Genomic DNA, 26426 nt, shown 5'->3' with positions numbered 1-26426 from the left:
ATATATATATATATATATAATCACGTGTACTGTATATATCGCCTTGTGTACTGTATATATGATATAATGAGCAGTTTGACCCTACAGCTAAATGAAACATTCCTTTTTTTTTTTTTTTAATAAAGCGCCAACTTAGTCCCAAATTTTATTATTTTCACAAGAGGATAAAGGAGTAAAAGCCTCCCCCCCCCCTCGGTAATTTCTCCTAAACACGGCAGTACCCCATATGTGGCCATAATCTGCTGTATGGGGGGCTCGGAATGGGATGAGCGCTATTTGGCTTTTGCAGGGCACATGTGGCTGGAATAGTTTTCAGGTGTCGCGTTTGCAGTACCAAGAAGTGACCCCCATTTTATAAACTTTCTAAAGAAAATTATCAAGGGGTTTTATCATTTTGCGCCCAATAGACCATTTCAGGGTTCTACAATAGTGTCATGGTGTCCAAAAACCTGTCCAAAAACTGAGCTCCTTCCCTCCTGTGCCCAGACAGCAGTGTATGCCACATATGACATTAACCAAAACCAAGAAAAACCAGACAAGTAATATAATAAAAGTGTATAAATCTTATTCATCTCCAATTACAAGATCCATAAATCACATAGATAAGGGGGAGACAGAGGAGTCTAGAGACCGAAATCCCAGGATGGTGTCGGCAGGACAGAGGAATACATGAGACCTACACAAGTAATAGGGAGAAGCAAAAAGCCTGAAGACTCAAAGGATGGAGAGAAATGCAAGAGGAGAATAAATATGTAGTGACCAGGCCGAAGCAACAACTGCTGGAACGCAGAAATCACATCAAGCAACGAACGAGATGATAGTGGGGAGCCGCGCGTCCCTGTGATAGTGAGGAGATGTCCATATTATATTACAGAAAACCGGAGCTCAGGAGACACGAGATCAAGTGTCATCGAGGTATAATGGAGGAGGCTGTATATCTGGGGGTACATGAGGTGTAATGGAGGAGGCTGTATATCTGGGGTACATGAGGTATAATGGAGGAGGCTGTATATCTGGGGGTACATGAGGTATAATGGAGGAGGCTGTATATCTGGGGGTACATGAGGTATAATGGAGGAGGCTGTATATCTGGGGGTACATGAGGTATAATGGAGGGGGCTGTATATCTGGGGGTACATGAGGTGTAATGGAGGAGGCTGTATATCTGGGGTACATGAGGTGTAATGGAGGAGGCTGTATATCTGGGGTACATGAGGTATAATGGAGGGGGCTGTATATCTGGGGGTACATTAGGTATAATGGAGGAGGCTGTATATCTGGGGGTACATGAGGTATAATGGAGGAGGCTGTATATCTGGGGGTACATGAGATATAATGGAGGAGGCTGTATATCTGGGGGTACATGAGGTATAATGGAGGAGGCTGTATATCTGGGGTACATGAGGTATAATGGAGGAGGCTGTATATCTGGTGTACATGAGGTATAATGGAGGAGGCTGTATATCTGGTGTACATGAGGTATAATGGAGGAGGCTGTATATCTGGGGGTACATGAGGTATAATGGAGGAGGCTGTATATCTGGGGTACATGAGGTATAATGGAGGAGGCTGTATATCTGGTGTACATGAGGTATAATGGAGGAGGCTGTATATCTGGTGTACATGAGGTATAATGGAGGAGGCTGTATATCTGGGGGTACATGAGGTGTAATGGAGGAGGCTGTATATCTGGGGTACATGAGGTATAATGGAGGAGGCTGTATATCTGGGGGTACATGAGGTATAATGGAGGAGGCTGTATATCTGGGGGTACATGAGGTATAATGGAGGAGGCTGTATATCTGGGGGTACATGAGGTATAATGGAGGGGGCTGTATATCTGGGGGTACATGAGGTGTAATGGAGGAGGCTGTATATCTGGGGTACATGAGGTGTAATGGAGGAGGCTGTATATCTGGGGTACATGAGGTATAATGGAGGGGGCTGTATATCTGGGGGTACATTAGGTATAATGGAGGAGGCTGTATATCTGGGGGTACATGAGGTATAATGGAGGAGGCTGTATATCTGGGGGTACATGAGATATAATGGAGGAGGCTGTATATCTGGGGGTACATGAGGTATAATGGAGGAGGCTGTATATCTGGGGTACATGAGGTATAATGGAGGAGGCTGTATATCTGGTGTACATGAGGTATAATGGAGGAGGCTGTATATCTGGTGTACATGAGGTATAATGGAGGAGGCTGTATATCTGGGGGTACATGAGGTATAATGGAGGAGGCTGTATATCTGGGGGTACATGAGGTATAATGGAGGAGGCTGTATATCTGGGGGTACATGAGGTATAATGGAGGAGGCTGTATATCTGGGGGTACATGAGGTATAATGGAGGAGGCTGTATATCTGGGGGTACATGAGGTATAATGGAGGAGGCTGTATATCTGGGGTACATGAGGTATAATAGAGGGGGCTGTATATCTGGTGTACATGAGGTATAATGGAGGAGGCTGTATATCTGGGGGTACATGAGGTATAATGGAGGAGGCTGTATATCTGGGGTACATGAGGTATAATGGAGGAGGCTGTATATCTGGGGGTACATGAGGTATAATGGAGGAGGCTGTATATCTGGGGGTACATGAGGTATAATGGAGGAGGCTGTATATCTGGGGGTACATGAGGTATAATGGAGGAGGCTGTATATCTGGTGTACATGAGGTATAATGGAGGAGGCTGTATATCTGGGGGTACATGAGGTATAATGGAGGAGGCTGTATATCTGGGGGTACATGAGGTATAATGGAGGAGGCTGTATATCTGGTGTACATGAGGTATAATAGAGGAGGCTATATATCTGGTGTACATGAGGTATAATAGAGGAGGCTGTATATCTGGTGTACATGAGGTATAATGGAGGAGGCTGTATATCTGGTGTACATGAGGTATAATAGAGGAGGCTGTATATCTGGTGTACATGAGGTATAATAGAGGAGGCTATATATCTGGTGTACATGAGGTATAATAGAGGAGGCTGTATATCTGGTGTACATGAGGTATAATGGAGGAGGCTGTATATCTGGGGGTACATGAGGTATAATGGAGGAGGCTGTATATCTGGTGTACATGAGGTATAATGGAGGAGGCTGTATATCTGGTGTACATGAGGTATAATGGAGGAGGCTGTATATCTGGGGGTACATGAGGTATAATGGAGGAGGCTGTATATCTGGTGTACATGAGGTATAATGGAGGAGGCTGTATATCTGGTGTACATGAGGTATAATGGAGGAGGCTGTATATCTGGGGGTACATGAGGTATAATGGAGGAGGCTGTATATCTGGGGTACATGAGGTATAATGGAGGAGGCTGTATATCTGGGGTACATGAGGTATAATGGAGGAGGCTGTATATCTGGGGTACATGTGGTATAATGGAGGAGGCTGTATATCTGGGGGTACATGAGGTATAATGGAGGAGGCTGTATATCTGGTGTACATGAGGTATAATGGAGGAGGCTGTATATCTGGGGGTACATGAGGTATAATGGAGGAGGCTGTATATCTGGGGTACATGAGGTATAATGGAGGAGGCTGTATATCTGGGGTACATGAGGTATAATGGAGGAGGCTGTATATCTGGGGGTACATGAGGTATAATGGAGGAGGCTGTATATCTGGGGGTACATGAGGTATAATGGAGGAGGCTGTATATCTGGGGTACATGAGGTATAATGGAGGAGGCTGTATATCTGGGGTACATGAGGTATAATGGAGGAGGCTGTATATATGGGGTACATGAGGTATAATGGAGGGGGCTGTATATCTGGGGTACATGAGGTATAATAGAGGAGGCTGTATATCTGGTGTACATGAGGTATAATAGAGGAGGCTGTATATCTGGGGGTACATGAGGTATAATAGAGGAGGCTGTATATCTGGTGTACATGAGGTATAATAGAGGAGGCTGTATATCTGGGGTACATGAGGTATAATGGAGGAGGCTGTATATCTGGGGGTACATGTGGTATAATGGAGGAGGCTGTATATCTGGGGGTACATGAGGTATAATAGAGGAGGCTGTATATCTGGGGTACATGAGGTATAATGGAGGAGGCTGTATATCTGGGGGTACATGAGGTATAATGGAGGAGGCTGTATATCTGGGGGTACATGAGGTATAATGGAGGAGGCTGTATATCTGGGGGTACATGAGGTATAATGGAGGAGGCTGTATATCTGGGGTACATGAGGTATAATGGAGGAGGCTGTATATCTGGGGTACATGAGGTATAATGGAGGAGGCTGTATATCTGGGGTACATGAGGTATAATGGAGGAGGCTGTATATCTGGGGTACATGTGGTATAATGGAGGAGGCTGTATATCTGGGGTACATGAGGTATAATGGAGGAGGCTGTATATCTGGGGTACATGAGGTATAATGGAGGAGGCTGTATATCTGGTGTACATGTGGTATAATAGAGGAGGCTGTATATCTGGGGGTACATGAGGTATAATGGAGGAGGCTGTACATCTGGGGGTACATGAGGTATAATGGAGGAGGCTGTATATCTGGTGTACATGAGGTATAATAGAGGAGGCTGTATATCTGGGGTACATGAGGTATAATGGAGGAGGCTGTATATCTGGGGGTACATGAGGTATAATGGAGGAGGCTGTATATCTGGTGTACATGAGGTATAATGGAGGAGGAGGCTGTATATCTGGGGTACATGTGGTATAATGGAGGAGGCTGTATATCTGGGGGTACATGAGGTATAATGGAGGAGGCTGTATATCTGGGGAACATGAGGTATAATGGAGGAGGCTGTATATCTGGGGTACATGAGGTATAATGGAGGAGGCTGTATATCTGGGGGTACATGAGGTATAATGGAGGAGGCTGTATATCTGGTGTACATGAGGTATAATGGAGGAGGCTGTATATCTGGTGTACATGAGGTATAATGGAGGAGGCTGTATATCTGGGGGTACATGAGGTATAATGGAGGGGGCTGTATATCTGGGGGTACATGAGGTATAATGGAGGAGGCTGTATATCTGGGGTACATGAGGTATAATGGAGGAGGCTGTATATCTGGGGGTACATGTGGTATAATAGAGGAGGCTGTATATCTGGGGGTACATGAGGTATAATGGAGGAGGCTGTATATCTGGGGATACATGAGGTATAATGGAGGAGGCTGTATAGCTGGGGGTACATGAGGTATAATGGAGGAGGCTGTATATCTGGTGTACATGAGGTATAATGGAGGAGGCTGTATATCTGGGGTACATGTGGTATAATGGAGGAGGCTGTATATCTGGGGTACATGAGGTATAATGGAGGAGGCTGTATATCTGGGGTACATGAGGTATAATGGAGGAGGCTGTATATCTGGGGTACATGTGGTATAATGGAGGAGGCTGTATATCTGGGATACATGAGGTATAATGGAGGAGGCTGTATATCTGGGGTACATGAGGTATAATGGAGGAGGCTGTATATCTGGGTGTACATGAGGTATAATAGAGGAGGCTGTATATCTGGGGGTACATGAGGTATAATGGAGGAGGCTATATATCTGGGGTACATGAGGTATAATGGAGGAGGCTGTATATCTGGTGTACATGAGGTATAATGGAGGAGGCTGTATATCTGGTGTACATGAGGTATAATGGAGGAGGCTGTATATCTGGGGGTACATGAGGTATAATGGAGGAGGCTGTATATCTGGTGTACATGAGGTATAATGGAGGAGGCTGTATATCTGGGGGTACATGAGGTATAATGGAGGAGGCTGTATATCTGGGGGTACATGAGGTATAATGGAGGAGGCTGTATATCTGGGGGTACATGAGGTATAATGGAGGAGGCTGTATATCTGGGGTACATGAGGTATAATGGAGGAGGCTGTATATCTGGGGTACATGAGGTATAATGGAGGAGGCTGTATATCTGGGGGTACATGAGGTATAATGGAGGAGGCTGTATATCTGGGGTACATGAGGTATAATGGAGGAGGCTGTATATCTGGGGTACATGTGGTATAATGGAGGAGGCTGTATATCTGGGGTACATGTGGTATAATGGAGGAGGCTGTATATCTGGGGTACATGAGGTATAATGGAGGAGGCTGTATATCTGGTGTACATGTGGTATAATGGAGGAGGCTGTATATCTGGTGTACATGAGGTATAATGGAGGAGGCTGTATATCTGGGGGTACATGTGGTATAATGGAGGAGGCTGTATATCTGGGGGTACATGTGGTATAATGGAGGAGGCTGTATATCTGGGGAACATGAGGTATAATGGAGGAGGCTGTATATCTGGGGTACATGTGGTATAATGGAGGAGGCTGTATATCTGGGGGTACATGAGGTATAATGGAGGAGGCTGTATATCTGGGGTACATGAGGTATAATGGAGGAGGCTGTATATCTGGGGTACATGTGGTATAATGGAGGAGGCTGTATATCTGGGGTACATGAGGTATAATGGAGGAGGCTGTATATCTGGGGTACATGAGGTATAATGGAGGAGGCTGTATATCTGGTGTACATGTGGTATAATAGAGGAGGCTGTATATCTGGGGTACATGAGGTATAATGGAGGAGGCTGTATATCTGGGGGTACATGAGGTATAATGGAGGAGGCTGTATATCTGGGGTACATGAGGTATAATGGAGGAGGCTGTATATCTGGTGTACATGTGGTATAATAGAGGAGGCTGTATATCTGGGGTACATGAGGTATAATGGAGGAGGCTGTATATCTGGGGTACATGAGGTATAATGGAGGAGGCTGTATATCTGGTGTACATGAGGTATAATGGAGGAGGCTGTATATCTGGGGGTACATGAGGTATAATGGAGGAGGCTGTATATCTGGGGTACATGAGGTATAATGGAGGAGGCTGTATATCTGGGGGTACATGAGGTATAATGGAGGAGGCTGTATATCTGGGGTACATGAGGTATAATGGAGGAGGCTGTATATCTGGGGTACATGTGGTATAATGGAGGAGGCTGTATATCTGGGGTACATGTGGTATAATGGAGGAGGCTGTATATCTGGGGGTACATGAGGTATAATGGAGGAGGCTGTATATCTGGGGTACATGAGGTATAATGGAGGAGGCTGTATATCTGGGGTACATGTGGTATAATGGAGGAGGCTGTATATCTGGGGTACATGAGGTATAATGGAGGAGGCTGTATATCTGGGGTACATGAGGTATAATAGAGGAGGCTGTATATCTGGGGTACATGTGGTATAATGGAGGAGGCTGTATATCTGGGGTACATGAGGTATAATGGAGGAGGCTGTATATCTGGGGTACATGTGGTATAATGGAGGAGGCTGTATATCTGGGGTACATGTGGTATAATGGAGGAGGCTGTATATCTGGGGTACATGAGGTATAATAGAGGAGGCTGTATATCTGGGGTACATGTGGTATAATGGAGGAGGCTGTATATCTGGGGTACATGAGGTATAATGGAGGAGGCTGTATATCTGGGGGTACATGAGGTATAATGGAGGAGGCTGTATATCTGGGGTACATGAGGTATAATGGAGGAGGCTGTATATCTGGGGTACATGAGGTATAATGGAGGAGGCTGTATATCTGGGGTACATGAGGTATAATAAAGGAGGCTGTATATCTGGGGAACATGAGGTATAATGGAGGAGGCTGTATATCTGGGGTACATGTGGTATAATGGAGGAGGCTGTATATCTGGGGGTACATGAGGTATAATGGAGGAGGCTGTATATCTGGGGTACATGAGGTATAATGGAGGAGGCTGTATATCTGGGGTACATGTGGTATAATGGAGGAGGCTGTATATCTGGGGTACATGAGGTATAATGGAGGAGGCTGTATATCTGGGGTACATGAGGTATAATGGAGGAGGCTGTATATCTGGTGTACATGTGGTATAATGGAGGAGGCTGTATATCTGGGGTACATGAGGTATAATAGAGGAGGCTGTATATCTGAGGGTACATGAGGTATAATGGAGGAGGCTGTATATCTGGGGGTACATGAGGTATAATGGAGGAGGCTGTATATCTGGTGTACATGAGGTATAATGGAGGAGGCTGTATATCTGGGGTACATGTGGTATAATGGAGGAGGCTGTATATCTGGGGTACATGTGGTATAATGGAGGAGGCTGTATATCTGGGGTACATGAGGTATAATAGAGGAGGCTGTATATCTGAGGGTACATGAGGTATAATGGAGGAGGCTGTATATCTGGGGGTACATGAGGTATAATGGAGGAGGCTGTATATCTGGGGGTACATGTGGTATAATGGAGGAGGCTGTATATCTGGGGGTACATGAGGTATAATGGAGGAGGCTGTATATCTGGGGGTACATGAGGTATAATGGAGGAGGCTGTATATCTGGTGTACATGAGGTATAATAGAGGAGGCTGTATATCTGGGGTACATGAGGTATAATGGAGGAGGCTGTATATCTGGTGTACATGAGGTATAATAGAGGAGGCTGTATATCTGGGGTACATGAGGTATAATGGAGGAGGCTGTATATCTGGTGTACATGAGGTATAATGGAGGAGGCTGTATATCTGGGGGTACATGAGGTATAATGGAGGAGGCTGTATATCTGGGGTACATGAGGTATAATGGAGGAGGCTGTATATCTGGTGTACATGAGGTATAATAGAGGAGGCTGTATATCTGGGGTACATGAGGTATAATGGAGGAGGCTGTATATCTGGTGTACATGAGGTATAATAGAGGAGGCTGTATATCTGGGGTACATGAGGTATAATGGAGGAGGCTGTATATCTGGGGGTACATGAGATATAATAGAGGAGGCTGTATATCTGGGGGTACATGAGGTATAATAGAGGAGGCTGTATATCTGGGGTACATGTGGTATAATGGAGGAGGCTGTATATCTGGGGGTACATGAGGTATAATGGAGGAGGCTGTATATCTGGTGTACATGAGGTATAATGGAGGAGGCTGTATATCTGGGGTACATGTGGTATAATGGAGGAGGCTGTATATCTGGGGGTACATGAGGTATAATGGAGGAGGCTGTATATCTGGTGTACATGAGGTATAATGGAGGAGGCTGTATATCTGGTGTACATGAGGTATAATGGAGGAGGCTGTATATCTGGTGTACATGAGGTATAATAGAGGAGGCTGTATATCTGGGGGTACATGAGGTATAATAGAGGAGGCTGTATATCTGGTGTACATGAGGTATAATAGAGGAGGCTGTATATCTGGTGTACATGTGGTATAATGGAGGAGGCTGTATATCTGGGGGTACATGAGGTATAATGGAGGAGGCTGTATATCTGGGGGTACATGAGGTATAATGGAGGAGGCTGTATATCTGGGGTACATGAGGTATAATGGAGGAGGCTGTATATCTGGGGGTACATGAGGTATAATGGAGGAGGCTGTATATCTGGGGGTACATGAGGTATAATGGAGGAGGCTGTATATCTGGGGAACATGAGGTATAATGGAGGAGGCTGTATATCTGGGGGTACATGAGGTATAATGGAGGAGGCTGTATATCTGGGGGTACATGAGGTATAATGGAGGAGGCTGTATATCTGGGGGTACATGAGGTATAATGGAGGAGGCTGTATATTTGGGGTACATGAGGTATAATGGAGGAGGCTGTATATCTGGTGTACATGAGGTATAATGGAGGAGGAGGCTGTATATCTGGGGGTACATGAGGTATAATGGAGGAGGCTGTATATCTGGGGTACATGTGGTATAATAGAGGAGGCTGTATATCTGGGGGTACATGAGGTATAATGGAGGAGGCTGTATATCTGGTGTACATGAGGTATAATGGAGGAGGCTGTATATCTGGGGGTACATGAGGTATAATGGAGGAGGCTGTATATCTGGTGTACATGAGGTATAATGGAGGAGGCTGTATACATGAGTCCCCCTGCGAACTTCCGGTTGACGCATGCGCAATGGAAGGGCGGCAAGAAGACTTCCTGTTCCTTAGTGAATTAACCAGGGCTGGGTATGTACTTCAGGGTATGGTCCTCGGGTTACGACGAGCCTGCTGCAGAACCTCATTTTCTGAATGCTATACAGTGTATAGCATTCGGCAAATGAAGGCTGATTGTGTAGCAGGCTCGTCCTTGCTACGAGCAGGTAAGTATGCTGTTAGCAGTTGACTTTTTCTCATTGAAATGAATAGACCAGCGTTGATTGGCCAGTTGCCAGTGATTTGGCCAATCAACGCTGGTTCTGCCAGAGGCTCGTCTGAGGAGGCGGAGTCTAACATCGGACTATTCATTCCAATGAGAAAAACTCTTGCCTGCCCGTAGCAAGGACGTGCCTGCTGCAGAATCAGTGTTCATTTGCCGAATGCTATACATATATATAGCATTCGGCAAATGAATATATATACTGTATAGCATTTAGCAAATGAGGTTCTGCAGCAGGCTCGTCGTAACCACGAAACAGTATGCCTATACCCCTGCTAGACATGGCAAACTCTCAAAACCGGAAAGAGATCTTCGACCGGAAATAGGAAGGGCGGGACTTAATCCTTTGTTATTGTTGTCAAAGGGGGACTCATGTATATCTGGGGTACATGAGGTATAATGGAGGAGGCTGTATATCTGGGGTACATGAGGTATAATGGAGGAGGCTGTATATCTGGGGTACATGAGGTATAATGGAGGAGGCTGTATATCTGGGGTACATGTGGTATAATGGAGGAGGCTGTATATCTGGGGTACACGAGGTATAATGGAGGAGGCTGTATATCTGGGGTACATGAGGTATAATGGAGGAGGCTGTATATCTGGGGGTACATGAGGTATAATGGAGGAGGCTGTATATCTGGTGTACATGAGGTATAATGGAGGAGGCTGTATATCTGGGGTACATGAGGTATAATGGAGGAGGCTGTATATCTGGGGTACATGTGGTATAATGGAGGAGGCTGTATATCTGGGGGTACATGAGGTATAATGGAGGAGGCTGTATATCTGGGGGTACATGAGGTATAATGGAGGAGGCTGTATATCTGGGGTACATGTGGTATAATGGAGGAGGCTGTATATCTGGGGTACATGAGGTATAATGGAGGAGGCTGTATATCTGGGGGTACATGTGGTATAATGGAGGAGGCTGTATATCTGGGGTACATGTGGTATAATGGAGGAGGCTGTATATCTGGGGTACATGTGGTATAATGGAGGAGGCTGTATATCTGGGGTACATGTGGTATAATGGAGGAGGCTGTATATCTGGGGTACATGAGGTATAATGGAGGAGGCTGTATATCTGGGGGTACATGAGGTATAATGGAGGAGGCTGTATATCTGGGGTACATGTGGTATAATGGAGGAGGCTGTATATCTGGGGTACATGTGGTATAATGGAGGAGGCTGTATATCTGGGGTACATGAGGTATAATGGAGGAGGCTGTATATCTGGGGGTACATGAGGTATAATGGAGGAGGCTGTATATCTGGGGTACATGAGGTATAATGGAGGAGGCTGTATATCTGGGGGTACATGAGGTATAATGGAGGAGGCTGTATATCTGGGCGTACATGTGGTATAATGGAGGAGGCTGTATATCTGGTGTACATGAGGTATAATGGAGGAGGCTGTATATCTGGGGGTACATGAGGTATAATGGAGGAGGCTGTATATCTGGGGGTACATGAGGTATAATGGAGGAGGCTGTATATCTGGGGTACATGAGGTATAATGGAGGAGGCTGTATATCTGGTGTACATGAGGTATAATGGAGGAGGCTGTATATCTGGGGTACATGAAGTATAATGGAGGAGGCTGTATATCTGGGGGTACATGAGGTATAATGGAGGAGGCTGTATATCTGGGGGTACATGAGGTATAATGGAGGAGGCTGTATATCTGGGGTACATGTGGTATAATGGAGGAGGCTGTATATCTGGGGTACATGAGGTATAATGGAGGAGGCTGTATATCTGGGGTACATGAGGTGTAATGGAGGAGGCTGTATATCTGGTGTACATGAGGTATAATGGAGGAGGCTGTATATCTGGGGTACATGTGGTATAATGGAGGAGGCTGTATATCTGGGGGTACATGAGGTATAATGGAGGAGGCTGTATATCTGGGGGTACATGAGGTATAATGGAGGAGGCTGTATATCTGGTGTACATGAGGTATAATGGAGGAGGCTGTATATCTGGTGTACATGAGGTATAATGGAGGAGGCTGTATATCTGGGGTACATGAGGTATAATGGAGGAGGCTGTATATCTGGGGGTACATGAGGTATAATGGAGGAGGCTGTATATCTGGTGTACATGAGGTATAATGGAGGAGGCTGTATATCTGGTGTACATGAGGTATAATGGAGGAGGCTGTATATCTGGGGGTACATGAGGTATAATGGAGGAGGCTGTATATCTGGGGGTACATGAGGTATAATGGAGGAGGCTGTATATCTGGTGTACATGAGGTATAATGGAGGAGGCTGTATATCTGGGGGTACATGAGGTATAATGGAGGAGGCTGTATATCTGGGATACATGAGGTATAATGGAGGAGGCTGTATATCTGGGGTACATGTGGTATAATGGAGGAGGCTGTATATCTGGTGTACATGAGGTATAATGGAGGAGGCTGTATATCTGGGGGTACATGTGGTATAATGGAGGAGGCTGTATATCTGGGGGTACATGAGGTATAATGGAGGAGGCTGTATATCTGGGGGTACATGAGGTATAATGGAGGAGGCTGTATATCTGGTGTACATGAGGTATAATGGAGGAGGCTGTATATCTGGGGGTACATGAGGTATAATGGAGGAGGCTGTATATCTGGGATACATGAGGTATAATGGAGGAGGCTGTATAGCTGGGGGTACATGAGGTATAATGGAGGAGGCTGTATATCTGGGATACATGAGGTATAATGGAGGAGGCTGTATATCTGGGGTACATGTGGTATAATGGAGGAGGCTGTATATCTGGGGGTACATGAGGTATAATGGAGGAGGCTGTATATCTGGTGTACATGTGGTATAATGGAGGAGGCTGTATATCTGGGATACATGAGGTATAATGGAGGAGGCTGTATATCTGGGGTACATGTGGTATAATGGAGGAGGCTGTATATCTGGGGGTACATGAGGTATAATGGAGGAGGCTGTATATCTGGTGTACATGTGGTATAATGGAGGAGGCTGTATATCTGGGATACATGAGGTATAATGGAGGAGGCTGTATATCTGGTGTACATGTGGTATAATGGAGGAGGCTGTATATCTGGGATACATGAGGTATAATGGAGGAGGCTGTATATCTGGTGTACATGTGGTATAATGGAGGAGGCTGTAGATCTGGGATACATGAGGTATAATGGAGGAGGCTGTATATCTGGGGGTACATGAGGTATAATGGAGGAGGCTGTATATCTGGGGGTACATGAGGTATAATGGAGGAGGCTGTATATCTCGTGTACATGTGGTATAATGGAGGAGGCTGTATATCTGGGGGTACATGAGGTATAATAGAGGAGGCTGTATATCTGGGGGTACATGAGGTATAATGGAGGAGGCTGTATATCTGGGGTACATGTGGTATAATGGAGGAGGCTGTATATCTGGTGTACATGAGGTATAATGGAGGAGGAGGCTGTATATCTGGGGGTACATGAGGTATAATGGAGGAGGCTGTATATCTGGGGGTACATGAGATATAATGGAGGAGGCTGTATATCTGGGGTACATGAGGTATAATGGAGGAGGCTGTATATCTGGGGTACATGTGGTATAATGGAGGAGGCTGTATATCTGGTGTACATGAGGTATAATAGAGGAGGCTATATATCTGGGGTACATGTGGTATAATGGAGGAGGCTGTATATCTGGTGTACATGAGGTATAATGGAGGAGGCTGTATATCTGGTGTACATGAGGTATAATGGAGGAGGCTGTATATCTGGTGTACATGAGGTATAATGGAGGAGGCTGTATATCTGGGGGTACATGAGGTATAATGGAGGAGGCTGTATATCTGGGGGTACATGAGGTATAATGGAGGAGGCTGTATATCTGGGGTACATGAGGTATAATGGAGGAGGCTGTATATCTGGGGGTACATGAGGTATAATGGAGGAGGCTGTATATCTGGGGTACATGAGGTATAATGGAGGAGGCTGTATATCTGGGGGTACATGAGGTATAATGGAGGAGGCTGTATATCTGGGGGTACATGAGGTATAATGGAGGAGGCTGTATATCTGGGGTACATGAGGTATAATGGAGGAGGCTGTATATCTGGGGGTACATGAGGTATAATGGAGGAGGCTGTATATCTGGGGTACATGAGGTATAATGGAGGAGGCTGTATATCTGGGGTACATGTGGTATAATAGAGGAGGCTGTATATCTGGTGTACATGAGGTATAATGGAGGAGGCTGTATATCTGGGGGTACATGAGGTATAATGGAGGAGGCTGTATATCTGGTGTACATGAGGTATAATGGAGGAGGCTGTATATCTGGGGTACATGAGGTATAATGGAGGAGGCTGTATATCTGGGGGTACATGAGGTATAATGGAGGAGGCTGTATATCTGGGGGTACATGAGGTATAATGGAGGAGGCTGTATATCTGGGGGTACATGAGGTATAATGGAGGAGGCTGTATATCTGGGGTACATGAGGTATAATGGAGGAGGCTGTATATCTGGGGGTACATGAGGTATAATGGAGGAGGCTGTATATCTGGGGGTACATGAGGTATAATGGAGGAGGCTGTATATCTGGTGTACATGAGGTATAATGGAGGAGGCTGTATATCTGGGGGTACATGAGGTATAATGGAGGAGGCTGTATATCTGGGGGTACATGAGGTATAATGGAGGAGGCTGTATATCTGGTGTACATGAGGTATAATGGAGGAGGCTGTATATCTGGGGGTACATGTGGTATAATGGAGGAGGCTGTATATCTGTATATAAGGAATGGTCCCCATGGTTTACAGGCCCTGACACGGTGTCTTAATGATGAATATTATGGTAATTATATGCTGTGGTAGTTCTGTGCGGTCACAGGGATTTTACCTTATGGGAGGTCATCCTCGGGTCAGCTGTGTCTCTAAGACATGAGCAGGTTCTAGAAGTTTCTTGACATTTGCCCAGCAGCAGGAGCATCATCTGATTGGACAGTTGGAAGCTGTGGCAGAGGTTTGGATTGGTTCAGCTGTGTCTCTAAGGCATGAGCAGGTTATGAGGGTTCTGCCCGGTAGCGGATACAGCAGCTGATTGGCTTATTGGTTTCAGTGGCGGGAAACTGGAGCTTTATAAGGAGCAGTCTGTGAGGGATCTGCGGCAGCTTACCCCGGATCCAGATGGAGCAATGCAACACCTCACCACGAGGATCCTATTTTCCTTCCTGTCTTGATGCTTCATTAGTGGGGAATTGTCCCCCAGCTAATGCGGGGGGGGTTTCACATATTATTGTATTTCTTCTTATTTCCTTTCATATTATTACCTCTACATATTACAGCCACTTTTTGTCCCTTTCCCTCCCCCTCCATACATAATCTCTCAGTCTCCTTATTATCTGTTACTAGCAGGAGGACGCAGCTTCGCACAGGTATGTCATTTTCTGTTTGTGTAGTAACTCTATAAGAATCGCCCAGTTTTGCGCTCATGTATTTTGTATGTGGTTTGTGTGTGTGTCTCTTCCCACAACTTTGTCTGTGTGTTGTATACTGTCTGTAGAGCCCTGTATAATGCAGATATATATCATTATATGGTCACTGTATACTGTCTGTAGAGCCCTGTATAAAGCGGATATATTCCACTATGTGGTCACTGTATACTGTCTGTAGAGCCGACACACAATACGGTCTCTATATACTGTCTGTAGAGCCGATACACAATACGGTCACTGTATACTGTCTGTAGAGCCGATATATACCAATATATGGTCACTGTATACTGTCTGCAGGGCCGCCGATAGGGCAGTACTACTGGTACTGGCGTCAGGGACCCGGCCAAATTGAAAAATGGGGCCCGGTTTTGGCCTGCCACCGTGTGCCGGCCCCCTGGCGCCCATAGCAGTCATTGTGTATGTCCTATTTCAACTCAGATCTGCATCCAGAGGACGCAGATCTGAGTTGAAGACATACGCGGCTGAAGCAAGGAGCTGTGTCAGCTCCTCACTTCACCGCTGCGTGCCTCTCTCGCTGTCACATATGCAGCTGAAGCGAGGAGCTGACCTGTGTCAGCTCCTCGCTTCGCCGCCTCCGCTACTGGCTTGTAGACGCGATGTGATGACGTCACATCGCGTCTATAACTGTGCGCCAGTGAGAGACAGGCGCGCAGAGAGCTGCGAGGGAACGAAGGAGAAGGTAAGTCAGTCAGTGTAATGTGGAACGTGAAACTGGGGGCAGAGAGAGGACGGCATGACAATGGGGGCAGAGATGGAGGGACATGAATATGGGGGCAGAGATGGAGAGGACGGCATGACAATGGGGGCAGAGATGGAGGGACATGAATATGGGGGCAGAGATGGAGAGGACGGCATGACAATGGGGGCAGAGATGGAGGGACATGCATATGGGGGCAGAGATGGAGGGACATGAATATGGGGGCAGAGATGGAGGGGACATGAATATGGGGGCAGAGATGGAGGGGACATGAATATGGGGGCAGAGATGGAGGGGACATGAATATGGGGGCAGAGATGGAGGGGACATGAATATGGGGGCAGAGATGGAGAGGACGGCATGACAATGGGGGCAGAGATGGAGGGGACATGAATATGGGGGCAGAGATGGAGAGGACGGCATGACAATGGGGGCAGAGATGGAGGGGACATGAATATGGGGGCAGAGATGGAGAGGACGGCATGACAATGGGGGGCAGAGATGGAGAGAACGGCATGACAATGGGGGCAGAGATGGAGGGGACATGAATATGGGGGCAGAGATGGAGAGGACGACATGAATATGGGGGCAGAGATGGAGAGGACGACATGAATATGGGGGCAGAGATGGAGAGGACGGCATGAATCTGGGGGCAGAGATGGAGAGGACGGCATGAATCTGGGGGCAGAGATGGAGGGACATGAATCTGGGGGCAGAGATGGAGGGACATGAATCTGGGGGCAGAGATGGAGGGGACATGAATATGGGGGCAGAGATGGAGAGGACGGCATGACAATGGGGGCAGAGATGGAGAGGACATGAATCTGGGGGCAGAGATGGAGGGACATGAATCTGGGGGCAGAGATGGAGGGACATGAATCTGGGGGCAGAGATGGGGGACATGAAACAGGACAGAGATGGAGGGACATGAATCTGGGGGGCAGAGATGGAGGACATGAAACTGGGGACAGAGATGGAGGGGGGGACATGAAACTGGTGGCAGAAATGGATGGGCGGACATGAATCTGGGGGCAGAGATTGGGTGGGAGACATGAAACTGGGGGCAGATGAAGGGTGTATATGAAGCTGCGGGAGAGATAGAGGGGGGACATATAATGTACGGGTGACTGTAGGAGGATTATACTGTGTGCGGGCACATGAAAAATTAATGAGAATGGGTGGAGTCAACATAACAGTCGGTGGGGCTAAATTTGCCGCGGCGCGCAAAGCGCGCCGCACATTTTGTCCCTCTTTTGGTTCTTCAAAAGTTGGGAGGTATGGGTACAGGGGGCAGTGGAAAGATGTTAGAAGGTGGATGTGGGGGGGATTGTTGGGACATCAGGTGTGCGGCACTGCGGAGAGGGAACTGGGGCAATAATATATAATATATAAGTTTTTAGCTGGAGAACTACAAAGCACACAATAGCTCCAAAGGTATGTGTGCTTTGTATTAATAATGATGCAGGCCGCTGTGTTACTAGCATAGCAGCCTGTTTGGGGGTGGGATTTCAATATAAAGGAGTGTTCACATTGCGTTTTTGGCCTCCCTTGCCGGGATACGTTGGTAACCAGTCACAATCAGCTCCCCACTTATCCCTGCACGGAGAACTGCAGGCCCCCCTTTTTTTTAATGGCCAGTTCTTGGTGCAGGGATAAGTTGACAGCTGATTTTGACTGGTTACCAACATATCCCGGCAAGGGAGGCCAAAAACGCAATGTGAAAAAGCCCTGAGGATTTATTAGGAGGCTCTTATAGATGGTGTGGGCTCTCTATAGGTGCGGTCACACGTAGCAGATTATACCTGCAAATAGAATCTGATTAAGCCTTGTAATGCTGCTAAATAAAGGGAAATGTAATACAGAATTGGTATGTCGCAAATTAAAGTAGTTTTAAAATGGCGGCAGACACTTAGGCTGTATGGGGCCCCAAAATTCCTGATGGCGGCCCTGACTGTCTGTAGAGCCCTATATAAAGCGGATACATACCACTACCACTCTATGGTCACTGTATACTGTCTTTAGAGCCGATGTATATACCACTATATGGTCACTGTATACTGTCTTTAGAGCCGATGTATATACCACTATATGGTCACTGTATAGTGATAATATCGGAATACTGAAGTTTTGGTCCCACCTGGATGTGTTTGCCCCCTTGTGCTGAGCCCCTCCCCCCCTCCTCTCACCTTATGTTACGCAGTGCGACTCCTGCCGTCTCCCTGTCCCTGTTCTCAGGATTTTAGCGCTCCTGTCCTGGCTGCCGCCATCTTCTTGGATCCAGATCCCTACCTGTGCTCCGGCTCATACACACCTGGCTGATGGGGTCTGTCTGCGGAGACCCCCAAGGACCGCAGTCAAGCTGACTATAGTCGTATCGCTTGGTGGATGGACAAACCCGTGCTCTCATTCATGTCGATGGGAACGCAAAGATAGCCAAAATCCAGTAGTCAGATGTGCGCTCCTATTATAGAAGATGGGGCCACGTGGGCTCGTCTGTCCACCAAGCAGAAGATGTCTGAAGTTACTTTCATTGTTAATGTCACAGTGTTGATGTGTTAGTAGCATCGAAACTCTATTATTATTATTATTATTATTATTATTTTTGGGGGAGGGGTCCACTTTCTAAATGCCGCATCAGGCAGCAAAGAGGCTAGGTTCACCCCTGATGGTAAGTTGTCTTAATTGGGGGATTAAGAAGACCGGGCCTGAAGTTCTGAGGCGGCTTCTGTTTCTTCCCCTTTGGGATGTTTTACTTTTCTTCTTCCCTCTTTTTACCATAAAGAATATATCTGAAGAAGAGAATGAAGGATTGGGCGCCATCTTGTGGCTCTACTGTATTACTGCAACTACTTGTGGACAAGACGTATTATGGGGAGCTCTGAGGACCTCTAGTGGTGAGACCCTGTACTATCTATAGAGGCCTTATACTATCTATGGAGACCTTATACTATCTATAGAGACCCTGTACTATGTATAGAGGACCTATACTATCTATGGAGACCTTATACTATCTATGGAGGACCTTATACTATCTATGGAGGACCTTATACTATCTATAGAGACCCTGTACTATGTATAGAGGACCTATACTATCTATGGAGACCTTATACTATCTATGGAGACCTTATACTATCTATGGAGACCTTATACTATCTATGGAGGACCTTATACTATCTATAGAGACCCTGTACTATCTATAGAGACCCTGTACTATCTATGGAGGACCTATACTATCTATAGAGACCCTGTACTATGTATAGAGGACCTACACTATCTATGGAGACCTTATACTATCTACGGAGGACCTTATACTATCTATAGAGACCCTGTACTATCTATAGAGACCTTATACTATCTATGGAGGACCTATACTATCTACAGTAGTTGATTCTCTAAACACTAAGCTGTAACAGTATAGTCGGATGTCTTAATAGAAGGGGGAATGAAAAGAATCGGGCCTTGAAATCCATCGGCGGCTTCTTCCTCTCCAGGTTTCCATATTTCCACCATTTTGCAGCTTCCAGTCTTCATATATTCACCTAATCTAATCTGTGTCTATATAGATGTTCTAGTGACAAGAACACAGAATAGAGATACAGGAGGAGGAAAGGCCGTTGTCACACGTGATCCATCCTCGGGAGGTGACAAAGTCTTCTGTCTCACAATCTCACATTGTCCTCTACATTCTGGGGTCTGCACTAAGAGCAGAGAGATCTCTATAGGATTATACTAGAATACAGAAGATTAGATTGACAGGGCACAGATTTAGGATGTGCAGATTATACAGAGACGTCTGGAGGACCATAGACATGTCTGGACCCTGACTGATCTCCTTATACTTCCCATTCCCCACCTCCTGTATTTCTCTTCCCTCCTCGCTCTTGCTTAGAAGTTTCACAATACCTATGCAGAACAGATAATATGCAGATGCCTGTACACAATGAACTCAGGGTTAGCTGTGCGTTTACATAGAGAGATAGCAGACTGAATGATTGTCCTGCAGGATAAGTGACCTCACTTGTCCTATAGGCCCCTGGTTATAGCAACGCAGTGTAAACAATGGGAGGAATAAGGTCACACAGCAGGAGAACAAAGCAATATATTTAGGACAAGTCTTCAATTTACATGAACTACCAGTGAAGATAGGATCCTTAAGATGGGACAATCCCTTTAATGGGGAAAACATGTGTTCATCGTATTGTAATGAAATGTTTCTGACCTCACAATCGAGAATCTACAGGAAGAGAAATCAAGGCCTACGAATTTGCTCACCCAATATCTATACAAACAAACTGATACAGAAGATAGCGGAGGACAAGTAGTATACAGATATAAGAGCTATATACAACAACCTGATAAAGAAGATGGCGGAGGACAAGTAGTATACGGATATAAGAGCTACAGTGTTGGCCAAAAGTATTGGCCCCCCTGCAATTCTGTCAGATAATCCTCGTGTTCTTCCAGATAATGATTGTAAGCACAAATTCTTTGGTATTTTCTTCATTTAATTTGTTTTCAATGGAAAACCACAAAAAGAATTGTCAAAAAGCCAAATTGGATATAATTCCACAGCAAACATAAGGGGGTGGACAAAAGTATTGGCACTGTTTGAAAAATCATGTGATGTTTCTGTAATTTGTGTAATTAACAGCACCTGTTACTTACCTGAGGCACCTAACAGGTGGTGGCAATAACTAAATCACACTTGCAGCCAGGTGAAATGGATTAAAGTTGACTCCACCTCTGTCCTGTGTCCTTGTGTGACCACATTGAGCATGGAGAAAAGAAAGAAGACCAAAGAACTGTCTGAGGACTTGAGAAGCAAAATTGTGAGGAAGCCTGAGCAATCTCAAGGCTACAAGTCCATCTCCAAAGCCCTGAATGTTCCTGTGTCTACCGTGCGCAGTGTCATGTAGAAGTGTAAAGCCCATGGCCCTGTGGCTAACCTCCTGAGATGTGGACGCAAAAGAAACATTGACAAGAGATTTCACCGCAAGATTGTGCGGATGGCGGATAAAGAACCGCGACTAACATCCAAACAAGTCCAAGCTGCCCTGCAGTGCGAGGGTACAACAGTGTCACCCCGTACTATCCAGCGTCAGCGTCTGAATGAGAAGGGACTGTATGGTAGGAGACCCAGGAAGACCCCACTTCTTACCCACAGACAGAAGCCAGGCTGGAGTTTGCCAAAACTTACCTGAGAAAGCCAAAACCGTTCTGGAAGAATGTTCTCTGGTCAGAGGAGACAAAAGTAGGAAAAGGCCTCAACATAAAGTTTACAGGAAAAAAGAGGCCTTCAAAGAGAAGAAGACGCCCCCTACAGTCAGACATGGCGGAGGTGCCTGATGGTTTGGGGTTGCTTTGCTGCCTCTGGCACTGGACTGCTTGACCGTGTGCATGGCATTATGAAGTCTGAAGACGACCAACACATTGTGCAGCATCATGTAGGGCCCAGTGTGAGAAAGCGGGGTCTCCCTCAGAGGTCAGGGCTCTTCCAGCAGGACAAGGACCCAAAACACACTTCAGGTCAGCACTAGAAAATGGTGGTGAGAGAAAGCCCTGGAGACTTGTAAAGTGGCAGCAATGAGTCCAGCCCTGAATCCCATAGAACACCTGTGGGGGAGGGGGAGAGATCTCTTGGTGGCAGTTTGGAGAAGGCCCCCTTCACATCTCAGGGGGGACCTGGAACAGTTTGCCAAAGAAGAAGGGTCTAAGATTCCAGCAGAGCCTTGTAAGAAACTCATTGCTGGTTAGCGGAAGCGGTTGTGCGCAGTTATTGTGTCTAAAGGTTGTGCTACCAAGTATTAGGCTGAGGGCGCCAATACTTCTGTCCGCACCAGTTTTGGAGTTTTGTGTAAAATGATCAATGATGTGACTTTTTTTCATTGCAAGCAAAATAAATGAAGATATTACCAAAGAGTTTGTGCTTCTAATCACTATCTGGGGGACAGCGAGGATTATCTGACAGGACTGCAGGGGGCGATACTTATACTGTATACACCCTGTGTCACTTATATACTATATAAGAGTCTGTGCTGTGTAATCATTATCTGGGGACAGCGAGGATTATCTGACAGGACTGCAGGGGGCGATACTTATACTGTATATACCCTGTGTCACTTATATACTATATAAGAGTTTGTGCTGTGTAATCATTATCTGGGGACAGCGAGGATTATCTGACAGGACTGCAGGGGGCGATACTTATACTGTATATACCCTGTGTCACTTATATACTATATAAGAGTTTGTGCTGTGTAATCATTATCTGGAAGAACACGAGGATTATCTGACAGAACTGCAGGGGGCGATACTTATACGGTATATACCCTGTGTCACTTATATACTATATAAGAGTTTGTGCTGTGTAATCATTATCTGGAAGAACACGAGGATTATCTGACAGGACTGCAGGGGGCGATACTTATACGGTATATACCCTGTGTCACTTATATACTATATAAGAGTTTGTGCTGTGTAATAATTATCTGGGGGACACCGAGGATTATCTGACAGGACTGCAGGGGGCGATACTTATACTGTATATACCCTGTGTCACTTATATACTATATAAGAGTCTGTGCTGTGTAATCATTATCTGGGGGACACCGAGGATTATCTGACAGGACTGCAGGGGGCGATACTTATACTGTATATACCCTGTGTCACTTATATACTATATAAGAGTCTGTGCTGTGTAATCATTATCTGGGGGACAGCGAGGATTATCTGACAGGACTGCAGGGGGCGATAGTTATACTGTATATACCCTGTGTCACTTATATACTATATAAGAGTCTGTGCTGTGTAATCATTAACTGGGGGACACCGAGGATTATCTGACAGGACTGCAGGGGGGGGGGGCAATACTTTTGGCCAACACTATATATACATCACACTGATAAAGAATCCTAAAGTCTCCTACACAGAAAAAGGTATGAAGTGTATGGAGCCTCCTGTGGGGATAGAAGGGCCGAACAAAGGAGCCTTGTGGGGGAAATATTGGGATCAGTCATGTGGTAATTGGTGAAGACAAACATCAGCCTGAGGGGCTTTCACACCTGCGCTTGTTGTCCAGTTTCTGCGATCCGTCTGGTTTCCGTCTTCTGCCGCACAAAACTAGACAGGAGACAGAAACCCGGCGTTCAGTCTTAAAACCCATTCACTTGAATAGGTTTGCAAAGGTGACTGCCCGTGTGCGTCTTCTGCCTGTCCGCAGGGAAGTAAGTTGGACATGCAGGACTTTGTGTCCGGTTAAGAATAGTGTAGTAGTGTATCCTACTAATATTATAAATGTGAAAGTTTGCGGCCTCTGCCTGCGACTTCGTCTGTGTATTGTTGGCGTCGATGATCCGCCTATATTCAGCAAAATGCCGCCATCAATGATCCGCATGCTCCGGCGTTTCTGCCATGCTCAAGCTGGCCTGCCACTGAACTCATTCCTTGCACCGTGCCTGTGATTGCTCCGGCATCTCAGCAGCGCCCTGGGACTCCATACAATGAGTGTGTTGTTGGCGCCGATGATCCCCCTGAGCTCCGCTTGAGGAGAACTCTGTGACTTCTGGCTCCTTCATAGCTCTCGTTATTTTCAGCAAATTAGATTTTCTTTTTCCCAGCAGGTTTAAAATTGGGAAACTGTCAATATGGAGTAAAGGTGATTCCCCTCCAGTGTGTCAGCACTGCCTGGAGCAGATCAAATAATATGCAGATGCTTGTACACAATGGACTGAGGGTTAGCTGAGTGTTACATGGAGAGATAACAGACGTTAGTCATCTGGTCATGGTAATTTTGGTGCCAAATCCTATTGTAGGCCCGGCACAGTGATGAGGATACACACCTGTGGGGTAGATGGTAGAAGATTCCCCTCAGACACACCCAGGTGTGGGTCTCCTGGTCGGTGGTATTTTGGGGAGGTCTAGAGGCGAGGTACTGGTAAAACACTGAGACATGGTGGCGGTGGGACGGGTGTTGCTCTCGGCATTGTTTACTTAGGTGAAATTTCCAGTCACATGTAAGTTGGAGGCCAAGTCTCTAAGGTACCTACACAATGGTGTGTGCTCCTCACTCCCTCCCTCAGACCTCGGATAATATGGGGGGACCCTGACTCCAAGTTCCTTTGATTTGGGCCATGGATATATTGGTCTCCTTCCACATCATGGTTACTTCTGTCAGTTTGTGGGGCAGTCGGTCTCAGGGTCTGAACTGTCACCAAGTACAGGGCTGAGCCGAGGACATTGCTCTAGATAACTCCACCCACCTTCTAGAAACTCCAGAGGCCACGCCCATGTACAAGGATAAGACAGAAGATAAGACGCGGTAGGTTCACCCTTAGAGACAAAGTATAAATCTAGAAAAATGCAGAAACCATTATAAAACATTGCACTGAAAGTAGAAGACCCGTGTAGCACTGACATAGCAGCAGATGTGTTTATTGAAGGGCCGCTCTGCCCGGGGGCCATCATCTATAGAGACTTCATAGGACAAGACATTGTGAGACAGCCGGGGGTATCGCCAGATCACCGACCCTCAGGAATATTCTGCCATAAACCTTGTGTGGAACTGTGTGATCTTCAGGAGGATGGATTTCAGTTCTTCGATGGGATGGAGAAGAGTGATCCTACAAGACAAAATGGAGCGCGATGACATCACAGGCCTGCGAGGAGGCGCTCTATGGGGCACTATAGCAATCTCTATAGGGGCCCTCAGGCAGACAGTCTCTGTGGTCGTACCTTGAAGTTCCCTATAAGACTGATCTGACTGTAGCCAAAGGTTGTCATCTGCCTTCCTCCATTATTACCGCCCTCGTGTCTCTACAATCTTTTTCTTCACCCCCACAAATGGCAATAATGACCTACCTGAAGTGGTAAGTCCCCGCTGCCTGTCCAAAGCCATTACCAGAGCACAGCACGATGCCCGTGTCCTCCAGCAGAAGATGGCAGTAGAAGTCATCAGGTTCCTGATCACGATCCTATAAGAAAGGGAGAAGAAGGAATGAAGTGTCCGCCATCTTGTATGACAGTGACTAGGGATGGAGTGTCCGCCATCTTATATAACAGTAACTAGGGATGGAGTGTCCGCCATCTTGTATGACAGTGACTAGGGATGGAGTGTCCGCCATCTTGTATGACAGTGACTAGGGATGGAGTGTCCGCCATCTTGTATGACAGTGACTAGGGATGGAGTGTCCGCCATCTTGTATGACCGTGACTAGGGATGGAGTGTCCGCCATCTTGTATGACAGTGACTAGGGATGGAGTGTCCGCCATCTTGTATGACAGTGACTAGGGATGGAGTGTCCGCCATCTTGTATGACAGTGACTAGGGATGGAGTGTCCGCCATCTTGTATGACAGTGACTAGGGATGGAGTGTCCGCCATCTTGTATGACAGTGACTAGGGATGGAGTGTCCGCCATCTTGTATGACAGTGACTAGGGATGGAGTGTCCGCCATATTGTGTGATGTCACAGTGACTAGGGATGGAGTGTCCGCCATCTTGTATGACAGTGACTAGGGATGGAGTGTCCGCCATCTTGTATGACAGTGACTAGGGATGGAGTGTCCGCCATCTTATATAACAGTGACTAGGGATGGAGTGTCCGCCATCTTGTATGACAGTGACTAGGGATGGAGTGTCCGCCATCTTGTATGACAGTGACTAGGGATGGAGTGTCCGCCATCTTGTATGACAGTGACTAGGGATGGAGTGTCCGCCATCTTGTATGACAGTGACTAGGGATGGAGTGTCCGCCATCTTGTATGACAGTGACTAGGGATGGAGTGTCCGCCATCTTGTATGACAGTGACTAGGGATGGAGTGTCCGCCATCTTGTATGACAGTGACTAGGGATGGAGTGTCCGCCATATTGTGTGATGTCACAGTGACTAGGGATGGAGTGTCCGCCATCTTGTATGACAGTGACTAGGGATGGAGTGTCCGCCATCTTGTATGACAGTGACTAGGGATGGAGTGTCCGCCATCTTATATAACAGTGACTAGGGATGGAGTGTCCGCCATCTTGTATGACAGTGACTAGGGATGGAGT

The 26426-nt window shown here is 46.3% G+C and overlaps 1 protein-coding gene across 1 annotated transcript in view; it reads right to left on the bottom strand.

Annotated features, from left to right (window-relative positions):
* Positions 1-24908: 24908 nt before the first annotated feature.
* The window catches only part of LOC142200001 (alanine aminotransferase 2-like), an 83726-nt gene continuing 82208 nt past the window's right edge, over positions 24909-26426 (bottom strand). The window contains exons 10-11 of the mRNA XM_075269984.1: positions 25238-25350; positions 24909-24999 (exon numbers count right to left, since the gene is read on the bottom strand). Of these exons, the coding sequence (XP_075126085.1) occupies positions 24909-24999; positions 25238-25350 (204 nt within the window). The remainder of the gene's footprint in view (positions 25000-25237; positions 25351-26426) is intronic.

Source organism: Leptodactylus fuscus, chromosome 4 (assembly GCF_031893055.1).
Source record: "Leptodactylus fuscus isolate aLepFus1 chromosome 4, aLepFus1.hap2, whole genome shotgun sequence".
NCBI lineage: Eukaryota > Metazoa > Chordata > Amphibia > Anura > Leptodactylidae > Leptodactylus > Leptodactylus fuscus.
Note: the sequence above shows the minus strand (reverse complement) of the source record. Positions and strands in the feature narration are given on the sequence as shown.